The sequence below is a fragment of the Cimex lectularius genome, unplaced genomic scaffold (assembly GCF_000648675.2).
Source record: "Cimex lectularius strain Harlan isolate CLEC.00 unplaced genomic scaffold, Clec_2.1 scaffold8, whole genome shotgun sequence".
Taxonomy (NCBI): domain Eukaryota; kingdom Metazoa; phylum Arthropoda; class Insecta; order Hemiptera; family Cimicidae; genus Cimex; species Cimex lectularius.
The window spans coordinates 2,208,394-2,223,452 of NW_019392656.1; the positions used below are offsets into that span (position 1 = coordinate 2,208,394).

The 15,059-nt window shown below is 32.9% G+C and overlaps 2 protein-coding genes across 2 annotated transcripts in view; one reads left to right on the forward strand and one right to left on the reverse strand.

Moving 5' to 3' along the window:
- Window positions 1–1,873: 1,873 nt before the first annotated feature.
- Window positions 1,874–6,328, reverse strand: LOC106669758 (thioredoxin domain-containing protein). Its single transcript, XM_014399455.2, has 6 exons — window positions 6,086–6,328; window positions 2,816–3,001; window positions 2,595–2,733; window positions 2,367–2,528; window positions 2,179–2,304; window positions 1,874–2,113 (listed from the first exon to the last, which is right to left on the reverse strand). Exons 1-6 carry the CDS (start codon window positions 6,216–6,218, stop codon window positions 1,912–1,914), a joined length of 948 nt encoding a protein of 315 aa, XP_014254941.1. The 5' UTR covers window positions 6,219–6,328; the 3' UTR covers window positions 1,874–1,911.
- Window positions 6,329–12,654: 6,326 nt separating this feature from the next.
- The window catches only part of LOC106669726, a 48,535-nt gene continuing 46,130 nt past the window's right edge, over window positions 12,655–15,059 (forward strand). Inside the window, exon 1 of the mRNA XM_024224680.1 lies at window positions 12,655–12,773. Within this exon, the coding sequence (XP_024080448.1) occupies window positions 12,670–12,773 (104 nt within the window). The 5' untranslated portion in view covers window positions 12,655–12,669. The remainder of the gene's footprint in view (window positions 12,774–15,059) is intronic.

The following is a 15,059-nucleotide window of genomic DNA, read 5'->3' on the forward strand; positions in this document are numbered from 1 at the left end:
GTTGTGTATTTAAACCCAGAATGTAAATACATAAAGTCATGCGTTAAAAAAAATAATCAATAAAATTGCATACTCTTTTGCAGAGTATTAGAATTCATTTTCTATGACCAAAATCATTGGCAGATTTAGGTTTGGCCGTTAGTCGCTAGAATACTAGGGGTACGTTTAGAGTACCAGGATAAACATAGATTGACTAAAGATTTCATTATAGGAGTATTTTATAAAATAGTCCTTTAGAAATAATATAGTTATTAATAGAAAACATAAGGCCTAATTACATGCCTTTCTTTAGGATTTGAAATCTTCCTACTTTAGTCTCCCTTGCCCTAAAGAAAGCTCATATTCTCAAATTACTTGGATTTAGATTCAAGGGAAAAAAAAGCATATCTCTTTTACTAGTCAGGGTTAATTATTGTATAAAAAGGTTGTAGTAAAATTTTCGATTTGAGCTGATATTTAGATTAAGTTTAGAGAATTTTACGGCCGTTACACCCCAGTGGACATTAGATTATTAAGAAATTGCAAGTGGGAGGACCAAATTTTTAAATTTTTTTCGCTTAATTCGCTAAAGACAAAGAAAAAAAAAGATCTCCCTCATTGTCCGACTTACTACTTAGCTTCTTAGGCCTAAGGATTGATTAATCGCAAATCCGTCTTAATGTTCACTTGTCGATAAAACATAGTTTTTACAGATCTCACTATTTTATTTATAAATTTAAATGGTGATAAGTACATTTTGTACGCATACATCGAAAAAACCCAGGTACTAGATTTAAAAAGACCAATAAATAAATTCTTATAAGCTTATTGTGATGTATACGCATTGTGACTACAACGTACTCTCTTAATTGTACCTGTTAGAATTAAAAGTCGTTCTACATTTAGAAAAAAACTGTTAAAATAGGCTAAATAGAAGTTTCACATATTTTGTAGACAAAGTGCCTTTTTGCTTATTTCTGTTTTGTAAATAGTAACGCCAAATTGTTATAGAGAAAGAGCAAAATTATTAAAAATTTAATTCAACAATACTTTGTTTTCTTTACTTCCTTTCACCCTGCTGCTAAAAGTTACAATGAAACCTGTAATAAAAATTACTCATCACTTGCGATGAATGTTATTTCAGAAATTTAGCTTACACAGTTTTGTATATTGAAAGCACTTAGTCAAGAAAATTGCTGCTTGTTCATTCTGGTCTGCATATTCCACCTAAACGGACTTAAGAAATTGATGCTTTAATTAAATTTACAGCTTGAACATCACTGATATTTCAGGTGTCTATTCCTACTGTACAGAATAAAGAAATTGAAACTTTAAAATAAATTTGCCAACTGATCATCACCGATAATTCGGTCCTGTCTATTCCCACTGTGCAGTCTTAAGAAATTGAAAAGTTAAATGTGCAGCATGATATTTCGGTTCGGTTTATTCCCACTGTACATAACAATGAAATTGAAGCTTTAAAATAAATTTGCTGCTTGATCATCACTGATAATTCTGTTCTACCTATTCCCATTGCACATAATTAAGAAATTCTGCTTATTCCAGCAGAACAGTAACTGATGAAAATAATGGTTAAAGAGTTGACAAAGTGCTCATCACTGTAAGGTAAAGGTCCCGGGTTCGAATCCAGTGACTCTACATTCAAACCCAGCATATTTAGAAATGTAGTTTTTTAAAAACACCAACACCCCGAGGGTTGATATACTGATATTTTGGTCAATATTAAAAAAAAAAAATTAACAATTTTATTTATAACTTCCATTTTTGTCTGCAAGTAATCATGATAAGATATCTTGTTTTAATGCTATAAATGGACAGAGGAAAATAAAACCAAAAACAAGCACTAATTAAAAAAAAATATATTAACAAATGTAATTTTTTCTCAGAAAATTATATATATATATTTTAAGTTTATTTAAGTTTTTTAGTGGTTTCATCAGAACTATCTTTGCTCTTGGCCTTCTCTTCACTCTTCTTTGGCTCTTCTTCCTCTTTTCCTTTCTTCTTAAGTACAACAAGCACGAGGACACAAAGCGCTACTACCATTCCAGTAGATTTGACAGCTAATTCATATTCCCGTATAAGATCTGCTATCATTTGAGTAAAATCATCACTAAAAACCAAAACAAAAATATTATTATTTTTTAATTACAGTTTAATAATGTAACAAATACGTACAATGGAGTTTTTGGATGTGGCACTCGGACAGATTTTGCATTCTTGTACCAATCAGAAGCAAAAGCTACAAACGACGCTACATCGTATTTTGGAATATTGTAATAATACATTTTCCCAAGGCGGAAACTAAAACAAGTAATAAAAAAATGTGATTTTTAAAAATATAAAATTCCATATAATTTTCATACAATAGGAATGTAGGCTCTTCTATGATTTCAAATCGCCTTGATGTTTTCCTTCCTTGAGTTTTCCTGTTGATCCTAGCAACATTCAGTCTTGTCTTAAGCTTGCCAGCAACTGCTTCCCACCTTGCCTGCAGTCTTTGGCAGTCTATGCAGTCATTTGAATAGCTTAAAAAAATAAAAAATAAAAAAAAAAGTAAATCAATTCTTTTGATATCTTAAAATAATACTTACAACATGATAAACCAATCGCCCGTAGTAGCACCAGATGAAGCCTGTGTGAGACTTTCAAAATTACTATCTGACAACTCTTTTACAAGCGGTTCTCTGCTTTCAGTGAAAGTGTGTAAAATTATGTCCTCATTGTATTCACCTTTAAAATAATAATTTAGTTAAACAATCTTTAGATCATTGTGAAATTTATTTGTGAAATATATGGTTGTCTCAACAGTCACCATCGTAAAGAAGCGGAACACCGTGTCTGAAGAAGACTAAAGCTGGCTCCTTGGCTGGGCTGTAAAGCTTCACCATGTTAGAGTTCATAGTTTTAACGACCCATGGGTTGAGAGTCTCGACCAGATCTTCACGCATATGGGCTAAAAGGGTTTCCAGCTCTTCACATTTTGAACAACCATGCTTGCCTAGATAAAAACGAAAGAATGGAATTCATGGTAATGTCTTACTGGCTTTATTAATAATTATAGTCAACACGACCTTTGTTAGTAAGTAAAAAATGCATACTAAAAAAAGTAGGCACATTACAAAGCTGACTCCTATATGGTAAGTTTTCAAAATCTATTCATTTGGTAAAATTACATATTTTATATGTGGGAAAAAAAATTATTTGAAGATCGTGAGATGCGGTCTGGTATTAGAAAAACATTTAGACAGCATCTCGTCATTAACTAACGGTCACTAAACACCACACATATATTATAAACATAATATCAGTGAGACTCATAAAACCTTTTTGTAATTTAAGCATAGTTGTCAAAGTACATTCAATAAAAAATAATTAAAGTTTATATATTGATTTTTTTTATTAAAGATATCTTTATTGATAAAAAGAAAAAAATATAGATAATTGAAGAATACGGTAAAAAACTTAATAAGAATATTATGACATCATATGGTGCATGTATGTGATTGATTAATTTCACAAGTTTTATTTTTATCATTGAACAGCGAAATTTGGTATGTATGCATATGACTTCTAGTGACTAACTTATGTGACTTCTAGTCAAAGGACATCCATTGGTAATACTGAAAAATAATACTTTGCTTTAAATATTGTTTTTTCGTTAAATGCATATTCATAAATATATAAAAAAAGATTATAGAATAGATTGATCGATATAGGATTTTATAAAAACATATTGATAACTGCATTATTTTTCATTTTTGATTATATATAAATATTCATATGTTTATATTAAACTATTAAATAGCATATTGTTTATTTAAAATCATAAAATCATGAATAGTACGGGACCTTTTCCCAAATTAAATATTTCTCTTGCATATAGTTAAATCGTATTGTCAAAGGATATCAATTGAGAATATGGCCAAAAGCCATGTAACAGGTTGTCAGGAAGGTACAGCAGCTGGAAAAATTTAACTATTTAGCAATTAATAAACTAATTGATATTAAATATAAAATATTTTAATTATGAATTATGTCAGCCAATATGATGATGTGGCAAATACCCTAAAGCAAATGATAATACAATTGTTTATTTTATTTTTTTAATTTTGTGTGTTATCATTATACATATGAATTTTGGTAACACATTTTGGAAATTGAGTCTTTTGTTAAAGGAAATCCATAAGAAATAAAGAAAAAATATTCTTTTTTTATACATTGATTATTTGTTAAAGCTATCTTTATCAATATAAAGAAAAATGATAGTTCGTTGTCGGATTTGATAAAACATGTTGATAAATTTACTGTCAACTTTTTAATTACTGATTATCAATCAAAACAATACGTTTAACTATTTGAAATATATTTTTCTTCAAACTATCAAATTGCAGATTGTTTATTTAAAATTAGAAAATCATGAATATTTGATGGAACCTTTTCTGAAATTAAATATTTCTTTTGCATATTGTTTTGTCCTGTCGTGATAGAATATCCATTGAGAATATGACCGAAACAATCAAGACAGGTCACAGAGGTCACAGTTGTCAGCAATGATGCAACAGCTGGCAATGGTAGAACATTTTTGAAATGTACGCAATTGTGTCCTTTGTCAAAGGATATATATAAGAAATAAAGAAAAAATATTATTTTTCTTATAAATTGATTATTCATTAAAGCTATCTTTATCAGTATAAAGAAAAATGATTGTTTGTTGTAGGATTTGATAAAACACGTTGATAAATTTACTTTGAACTTTTTAATTTCCAATTACCAATCAAAGTAACGTGTTTAACTACATATTTGAAATAACTTTTTCTTCAAAACTACCTAAATTGCAGATTACTTATTTAAAATCATCGAATCAAGAATATTTGATGGAACCTTTTCTCAAATTAAATATTTCTCTTGCATATCGTTTTGTCATGTTGTCAAAGGATTTCCATTGAGAATATGGCCGAAACAATGAAGCCATGTCACGGTTGTCAGCAATGATGCAGCAGTTGACAAAATTTCACTATTTATAAATTAATTTGTTAATTGATATTAAATCTACAATTATTTTAATTATGAATTATTTCAGTCTATATGATGATGTGGCATGTACTCTGAAGAGAATGGTAACATAATTGTTTATTTTTAATCACTTTGTCAAAGGACATCCATAAGAAATAGAGAAAAAATATTATTTTTTTATGTATTGATTATTCATTCATTAAAGCTATCTTCATCAGTATAAAGAAAAATGTTGTTAACTGCATTCTTTTTCATTTTTGATTATATATAAATATTCATATTTGTATAAATTTTCTTCCTAACTATTAAATTGCGTATTGTTTATTTAAAATCATAAAGTTATGAATATTTGATGGAACCTTTTCTCAAATTAAATATTTCATTTCATTCATCAAAGGATATCCATTTAGAATATGCCCGAAACAATGTTACAGGCTGTCAGCAATGATGCAGCAGCTGACAAAATTTAAAAATTATTTTCCAATTGATTAATTGTTATGAAAATGTTTCAACTATGAATTATTCCAGCTGAAATGATGATGTGGCATGTACTCTGAAGAGCATATAAAATCATGAATATTTGATGAAACCTTTTGTCAAATCAAATATTTATTTTGCATATCATTTTGTCCTGTTGTCAAAGGCTATCCATTGAGAATATGGTCGAAACAATGAAGCCATGTCACAGGCTGTCAGCAATGATGCAGCAGCTGACAAAATGTAAAAACTATTTTCCAATTAAGTGATATGAAAATGTTTCAATTATGAATTATTACAGCCGAAATGATGATGTAGCATGTACTCTGAAGAGGATATAAAATCATGAATATTTGATGAAACCTTTTGTCAAATCAAATATTTATTTTGCATATCATTTTGTCCTGTTGTCAAAGGCTATCCATTGCGTATATGGCCGAAACAATGAAGCCATGTCACAGTGTGACACGGTTGTCAGCAATTATCCAGCAGCTGACAAAATTTAAAAACTATTTTCCAGTTAATTGTTAAATAAGAAATAATTTTAATTATGAATTATTTCAGCCGGTATGACGATGTGGCATGTACTCACTGAAGAGGACGATAACATATTTCTCGTTGCGAAGGAGTGACAGCAGCTCCTCCTCGCTCACCTCATCGAGAGTGTCTTCTTTGCAGACGGCAGTGCCGACCAGCGTTAAAAAAAGTATAGAAAGGAACTTCATAACGAAATAATCAAAAAGGTTGACTTCGTTAGGAGGATGGAGGCCGAAAGACGGCCAATAGTAACACTAATCAACGGCTTTCGTTGTACGTTGAGAAACCTCCAGTAACAATGCCAGATTGCCGAAGCTAGAGCATAAGTACTGGATGTAGTATGAGGTCATCGGTTATGACGACAGGTTTGGTGTCTCTGGTGACCAATTGGACGGCAGGTTGGGCACAGGCCCAAATGGTCTGGCTATACCAACCGGGGTAAAGGACCCAGTTTGTTACAATTCATCGTTGTTTCCAGAAAAGTCAATATCCACCCACAAATCTAGTGTTCGAAGTTTATTTATTAACAAGCTAATATTTTGTCCATGAATAGAAAATCCTCAAGAGAGAGCACTTCTCTTATTTGCTTAATGTTTTATTCATGTTTTCATCCAAAAACTATAAACCAACCAGAATGATAAACCCAGACTGTTACAATTCATCGTTATTTTCAGGAAAGCCGATCCATACACAAATCCTATGTCTAAAGTTAATTTCAAAAAGTTAATATTTTGTCCGTGAAGTAAAAATCTTCAAGGGAGACGTCTCCTCTTCACTTACTTCATTTTTTATTCTTGCTTTCTTCCAAAAATTCTAGGCCAACCAGAAGAAAGAACAGACCGTTACAATCCAAAGTCCTTTGCAAAATCCAATGTTTTCCTTATATTCCATGTCAATGTTGCGTTCATAATTCATGCAGAATTTATGTTCTGTGAAACTATATGTTCAAAAGGATAATTGAAACTCCTTGAATGTGAAGAAGAAATTACTCACAAATTAGTTAATAGTTCATTTATGCTTCTTGCATAAAATTCTGAACCTCTAGAAAAATCCATCAACAATACAATCCCCCACCCTTTGCAAGGAAGGCAAAATTCATTAACTAATCCATTAACTAAGTCCAAGATTTGTAAAAAAAAATGTTTTTGATTCCTATAGACCATTGATTTTTATGTTTATTGGTGTATAAATAAAAGTATAATGGATAATAAGTGAAGATTATTCAATTAATTATTTAATACTTTTTTTGCGGAAACTCCAAAAGAATTTGGACTTAACTATCCAACAACCTTTGCAGTAGGATGTATAAATCAAGTGTACTGTCCATTTAAAAAATGTCAATAGTTTAGACGATTATTTAAACTTTTCCAACGTATGTACTATTTTATTTAGGATTTCGAGGCACTTTAATCTTCCTCCTAATACATTTTCAATGTCTGTGAGGTCATAGGCTCATGACGAAACCTTTGGTCTGTGGTGACTAATGGACGGCCCTACGGGTCTTTCATCGCCGTAGCCATCCGTCCACAAATCCAATCCAAAGTTTATTTTAAAAAATGCTTACAGAAATTCTAAGGCCGTAGAATAACCAAAAGAAAGAACCCAAACCATAACAATTCATCGTCTTTTACCGAAAAGTCAATGACAAAACCAGTACAACAGCCTGTCGGGGCTAATAAAAATGGCTTAAACTGCCTTAGAATGCATCTAAAAAGAAAACTATACATTTCAAAACCTTAAATAATCCCTAACCATTTTTCTTGGAGACCGCCGGAACTTCAGAAAAATCAAGAACACACAATTGAACATCATTTGCAGAAAGTAACAACAGTCAACACGTTACTATCCCTTAAATAAATTTACTTATACTTCTTTCCTAAGTTTGAAACGTATCTTTCGGTAAAAATGTATTTTTTAGAATGAAATTACGTTCTTTTATTAATTATTATTTAAGTTATTTGTTCATTTCAGATTTAAAAAGCATAAATAAAGACCTTATGGCCAAGTGCAAGGCTATCCCAGACTCTAGTCTCTATTCTTCGATTAGTTAATTTTTTGGTTACGATAATTTATTAAAACTTCTAGTATAAAAGCTTTGGCAGGTGCAGATTGCCATCTGTTAGCACTGTAGTGAAATTAAGTCCTGCAGTGTAATCCATAAATATGATTTCGGACTTCTCTTCAACCATCCACCTTTGCCAACTATCTTTATCACTCAGGTGTAAACTTTACGGCTTAGGCCCTAAGCGGAAATTTTATCGACACATTAAATTCTATTGCTAACAATTTACTTCCTGAGAAGCTTTTAGCTTTTCAATCACAATATGTTGACAACAATTTCTTGACAGCCAGACAGGAAAATTAAACAGATAAGCATTTCAGAGATAATGATGCCCGAACTGCTGACGGTGGAGATCTTAAGAAGAGGGACATCCCTCTCCCTTGAAAGCAACGAAGGCTAAAAAGAATCAACCTTCCCAATTCATTTTAATTTTATCTTTTTCTTAAATCGTATTTTGAATGAATCTAACAATAGCCAAAACGTCAAAACAAAGTGTCATTTTATTACAATACATAGTATCAAAAATTAAATCAAATAATAAATATTGCAGCAGGACAAGTGGTATAATATTTAATCGGGTAGAAATGGTTTTTAAGCCAGTATAATATCATTACCATAAAAATTAGATATAATAATCAGCTGTATTATATAAAAGCCTATCATGACTTTTTTTCAGGCAAGCCAATTTTCTATTTAGTGAATTCCTTTAGGCCCAAAAAATATTTTTATATATGTAGCGTATACAATGTAAAAGTGAAAAACGAAATCTTTTAGTGTAGGCGGTCGCCGATGCTTTGTATGCTTATCGCTAAGCGATAAGAGAACATTCAGTGTACGAGCTTAACTACTTTTTGTAGGGGAAGTTAGGGTCCCAAAAATACAATAAACCAGACAGATATATTCATAAATATTTATTGTATTACACTATCTTAGTAAATAACTCCTCGACTGTCTTTATGTATTCGTCTGCGTTTCTGACGTCCAGGTTTATGGGAACCCCACTGGGTGTGCGACCCGTCAGATTTACGACCTTATTTCCAATATATTTTAAGTGGCGACTGCCGAATAATTTCTTTATATTCGTTTGCTTTTCTCTAAACGATATATAAGATAGTAGTCGGGGAAAGTGCTTCGCTACTTATTTTTGTGTAAGGGCAGCTAAGGGTTCTAGAATTTAATAAACCAGAGTATATTCTACACCATTTATTTCAACACAATTCCGTATTTTAAATACACAAAAACAACAACAAAATCTTTGTCAGTCTAAAAAGTCAGCCACGACACTAAATCTGGATTGAGTCTGTTAACGAAGGGACTTACCCCAAACGACGCTCGCCATGATTAGCGTCCATGGTGACTGCCTGGGGTGAGTCTTTGGTCTTGGCTGATTTTCGATTTCCAAATCATCCATATTATACCAGTTTCTCTACCGACGTAGGGGCGGAAGGGGAAATCAAAAGTTGGGGGTGTTCCCACGCCGAGGGTGGACCGGCGAAGACAGGTGTTGCGCTCCTGGTTGACGCGACCCCAATTTATGATGTCCCACGTCGTCACGTATTTTTGCCCTTGTGACAACCCTTCATCAGTAAATATTCGACTTTAGTTATTTATTTGATCGGTTGTCCTACAATTGCAACTTTATGCTTTCCTGGTTCGTGGGAAACAGTGCCTTTATTTTTTTGCAGCACCTAAGCCATATTTGGCTCTTTGCAGCTTCTGGGCTTGCATTCCTATAAAGCTTTTTGGTTTATAGACGGAAGCTGTGTTGTTTCTTTCATTAGTTAGACGGTTGCATGTCCTTCCTCTTGACGAGCTCTTAGTCACAGAATGGAACTGTATCCAGGATGGGCGGAGGCGGCTCACTCGGGATTTTAGGAAGAGGAGGAATAGACTTTAATAGGCTTTCTTTACTTTATGTTTCTTTCTTTCTCTTAATCAGAGGCATCACTCTGCGAAGGCACTAGCCCATGTTAGGCTGGCCATCCTTTTGGGCTCATGATGGCTTTCCTCATTTTTTTGGTAGCCAAGTACCCATCAAGACTGGATATGACGTGGCGTAAGGAGTCCATGCTACCCTTATCAACATTAGATTCATACATCCATCTTGTCCAGATGACTGTGTACTTTTCGCATACAAGGGCCACTTGCTCGACCGTCTCCAACATGCCGCACTCGCACAATGTACACATGAAATCGAAAACAACAAAACAATACAATTTTTGGTAATAAAACGTAATAAAACAACCAGATGGCACATTAATCACAGATTGGTATCAAAAACCAAGAAACACGGATCACTCAACTTTACATCTCACCATCCTCTTCATACAATAATAAACACGGCCAAAGGGTTACTTCACAGTATGATTACCCTGAGCCATGAATCATTTCACCACAAGAACATAAAGATATACAAACAGATCCTCCATAACAATCTCTACCCTAAACACATCATTAACAGAATAATAAACAACTACAACTCAACACTAATACCATCCACTATTACTAATAATATTACCTCAAATCTATCAAATAAAAACAAACCAACATACATTTCCATGCCATTCATTTACGGCCCATTACATAAATTAAACACATTTCTCTCGTCCGATAACTTTAAAATAGCTTTCAAAAATTATAAAACAATTCAAACACTTTTTTCCAAAATTAAAGATCCCACACCAATAACAAATAAATCTGACGTAATCTACAAAATCAATTGTTTAAACTGTCCGGCAACTTCCATCGGTCTTACAGCCCAATCAATATCTGGATAAGAGAGTAAAGCAACATATCTATGATTGCAAAAACCCAAACAAAATCTTACAGCAGTCGCTACCCACCATTTTGAACACAAACACAATTTCGACTTCAACAATCCAAAAATATTACACACAGAACAAAACAAACATAAACGAAACTTTTTAGAAATAGTTTACATCAACAGAGATAAACACAGCATCAATTATAGAACAGACACATGTAAACTCAGTCGCAGGTACGCCAATATCCTTAATCATATATATGTTATTACTATAGATAACATACATATATCATCTCATCACATTCCACACATCAAACATTTTTCACATAGTCTAATTTTTCAACAAATTAGATTTCCTTTTCCTATTTATCCCCGTCTATATAATCCTGAAAGGATAATCTGGCCGAACCATTACCAACTTTTTTCCCTTCGTCGGCTCTTTTCACCTCAAAGAAGCCGACTCTTTATATAAAAATGTCTTTCTATACCGACTTCCTTCTCCACCCTTTCAAAATCCACCGTATGTAAACATAAAACAGCAATATCTCACTGGCACTCTCAACACGACACGCAAGAATGGCACAATTACGCAGAAAACAAACACTTGAGTGAATAGAAATACTTTGATTGAATATAAAAAAAATATTTTTTGCATTGTATAAATTCACTTTTTTCCACATCCTACATGTATTTGTTAAATTTAAATAATGTTTGTAAATCCCAGGCCCTGAAGATGATCTCAATAAAGATCGAAACGTAGCACGATAAAGAAAATGTTTTTCTGAAACCTACATCACACCAGACCGCATCTCACGTTTTCCGAATAATCAGTTCTTATTTATTTGACAAACTGTGAAATTTTCGCAGAGCTATTTTCCCTCGTTTGTGAGGTATGTGACGTCGCTCCCGATTGTGCTGTGACACCCTTCGTCCAACTGCTTAATCATTGCAGGGTTATGTTTCAAGATTTGTAGAGGACGCACGTTGTTCCCGTCCGAATATACAGCCTTTTATATATGGTGGTTTAATCTATTTTTTCTTACTCCCACAACTAGAACTTATTCCTTACAACTGTTTTTAACTAAGCTATCCAAATTTTTATTTAGTAAATTCAGACGCAAAACGTAGTTTTATATATAGCATATACAATATAAAAGTATGTATTGTCTAAAAGAAGCTTTGTTGCATATAGTATGCTATATGTGAAAAAAATTGAATTGTAGGTTATACATTTTGCACTTTTTGTTCGCCGTACAGACATTAATTACGTTTGACTTATTTAAGAACATTTTTCTGGTGGAATTAACTCGTTAATCGAAGTTTAGTTAGTTCTTGAGCTAAAGTAAACATAGCAAGTGTTAACAAAAATTAATGTTTGTGTAAAAGAAATTATAACTGTTGTTATTTATTTAACTATATTTGTTTTTTATGAAAATTTTCTCTGCGATGGTTGATTGTAGTCGAAGTTCTTATTTTTTATACGTTGTTGTTTGTACAAGAGCTTTTCCTTAATCTTTACAACAATTATATGTTGAATTATTTATTATTGATTTTAAGGAAATGTATTTTCCAAACCAAACCAGATTGTACTCATACCGGCCCGTTTAAGTTGTTATTATTAGGAAAGAGTCCACTTCTTACCGTAATTATCAGACAAGACCCATTCTGCTGACAAGGAAGTAAGTTGAAGAAGTCTTAACGTATCTAGTTTCTGAAGTAGAGGCCAGATAACCGGGAGGGGTACCTAAAAAGCACCGAACTTTTCTCATTCGTGATTGCTGTATTCGTCGATCAAGAACATACTGATTCAATTATGGCACATCCAATTGAAGAAATGTGGAGACAGAGCGGACCAAAATCCAAACAGGACCTGTTCGTCGAGAGGGTTTCGTCCGATTTGAAACTCATCATTAGAAGGTACAATCCTGATTTTATATTGCTACAGGAGTTTTATAATGCCCATTTTATTTATTCAGTTTTCTTTTTCATCAACGACATCGGCCAAAGTCTAGTTAAATATAATGTATTATGTATCATTTAAAAAATAATCCTCTGTCAATAATTCAAATGACACCGGAGAAGCCACTCAGTTTACTGCACAATACTTTATTTAAAAGAAAGCCTAAATAAAATTAATTATAAATTATATATTCCTCTATCGGCCCTCTCACATTACACATTCACTCTAATAAATACAATCACTCTTAATGTACGCAAAAGGAAACACAAAACGAGATATCTATCAAATACTATATAAAATAAAACAGCTTCTTTCCTCCAAAAATCGGCACCCAATGGAGAAACATAATATTTTTGTTGCCGTGTTCAAGCACAATTCTCATATCGGGTGGCATTCCTACTCGCTCTCTATAAAGAGCCAAGGAAAATATGTGTATGTATAATGTAAAATATAATTATGTATATTATAAGTATTATTTCCCTATCTCACCATTTTGAAGCAAGAATTTCGGCTGCAAAAACAGGTTTGAACTGTGTCTGGGTAAATCTCTTTCGCAACAAGCTTGTACCTTATGAAACGAAACTAAAAGTTTATAAGTGTCCTGCGCACAGTGGTATGTTACGGCGCTCAAGTATGGGGTTTCCAGTCATACGAGGTTGTGGAAAAATTTCAACATTTTTTGTTAAAAAACTTTTCAACTTACCATCTTTCTCCCCAAACTACATGCTAACGCTAGAATCCTGTTTGCCTCCTCTATTCTCGTATACCTTTTCCCTCCACCTAAAATATATGTCAAAGATACTGAGCCTCCCAGATGATCGACTGCCTAAAATAATCGCTCTATAGATAATTAGAAAGAATATCTCCTGGTATAATCAAAGGGTTTCTTTAGCCCAGAAATACTCATGCTCCTGGCAAAACTCCGGTGTTCGGGAGAACCTCTCGGACCTTTTAGTGCTTCCTTACAAAATAATCGAAGTTCATCGAGAAGAAGCTGTGAATAAGGCGAAAAGCACAGAGAGGTTCTACTTGTATAAGGAACTGATCAAAGAACACCTACTCTCATATAAACCGAGCCTTTCCCAGGACCTTAATATTAGAGATTCTTGTTGGCTATTCAAACTAAGAGGAGAATTGTTATACTTGAAATTCAAACCCTGGATTTTCAATGATCCTCAAGATGAAACTTGTCCACTTTGTAACAGCCACGCCAGGGAAGATTCATATCATTTTTTGGGAGTCTGCTCTCTTCTCTCAGAATTGGGGGTATCTTACTTGGGTAAGACGGTCATCTCCAGAGTTGAAATACTGGAATATCTTTCTAACCAAGTATCCCCTTTACCGCTAATTTCCTTTGCTCGGCACGCCTGGAGAGTGAGATACGAGTGGCTTTCAGATATGCAATAATTGTCGTCCCTGTACAAATATATACTTTTACTTTTACTGCTTTGTTTTTTTAGTACTCTGTCAGTTCTCAAAAGGTAATTTGTTCTTATTTAATTCTTTTTGTTTTCTTCTTTTTTCTCATATTTCCATCTATTATGATTCATACACCTGCTATATGTTAATTTTATCTTCGAGTTTTTTTTTGTTTTAATATTTCTGTATTTGTAAGCTTTTAAGCAGTAAACTCAGCAGACGGCTATTAGCCATGCTTATTATACTTTGTATCAGTATTTCTATTTTTGTTTGTTTGTATCAATTCTAATAAAGTATTGTGTATTGTATTGTATAAGTATTATTTTCATTGTGGTGATCTCTTTCTCTTTGTCTCTCTCTTTTCTTCTTTTTTTCACGCCCTCTCTCTAATTCACTCTCACTCTCTCTCTCTCTCTCTCTCTCTCTCTCTCTCTTCATGTCGTTGATTGTAAAAGTGATCATCATTTGACCAAATTCTGCGACTCTAAATAAAACCGCATTTCTTTCCTCCATAAATCGGCACCCAATGGAGAACTTTTCCTAATATTTTTGTTGCAAGCACAATTCTCATTGTGTGGAGGCATTCCTACTCGCTTTCTATAAGGAGCCAAGGAATGAATGAAATTAGAGTGCAACTTTTACCTACATGCCGAACACATACGATTGTATATTATAATTATTATTTTCATTACTGTGATCTCTTTCTCACTCTCTCTCTCTCTCTCTCGTTATCGTTCACTTTCATTCTCTCTCTTCTTCTTTTTCTCTCACGTCCTCTCTCTAATTCACTCCTCGCCCTCACTCTCTCTTGAAATGAAGCAAAT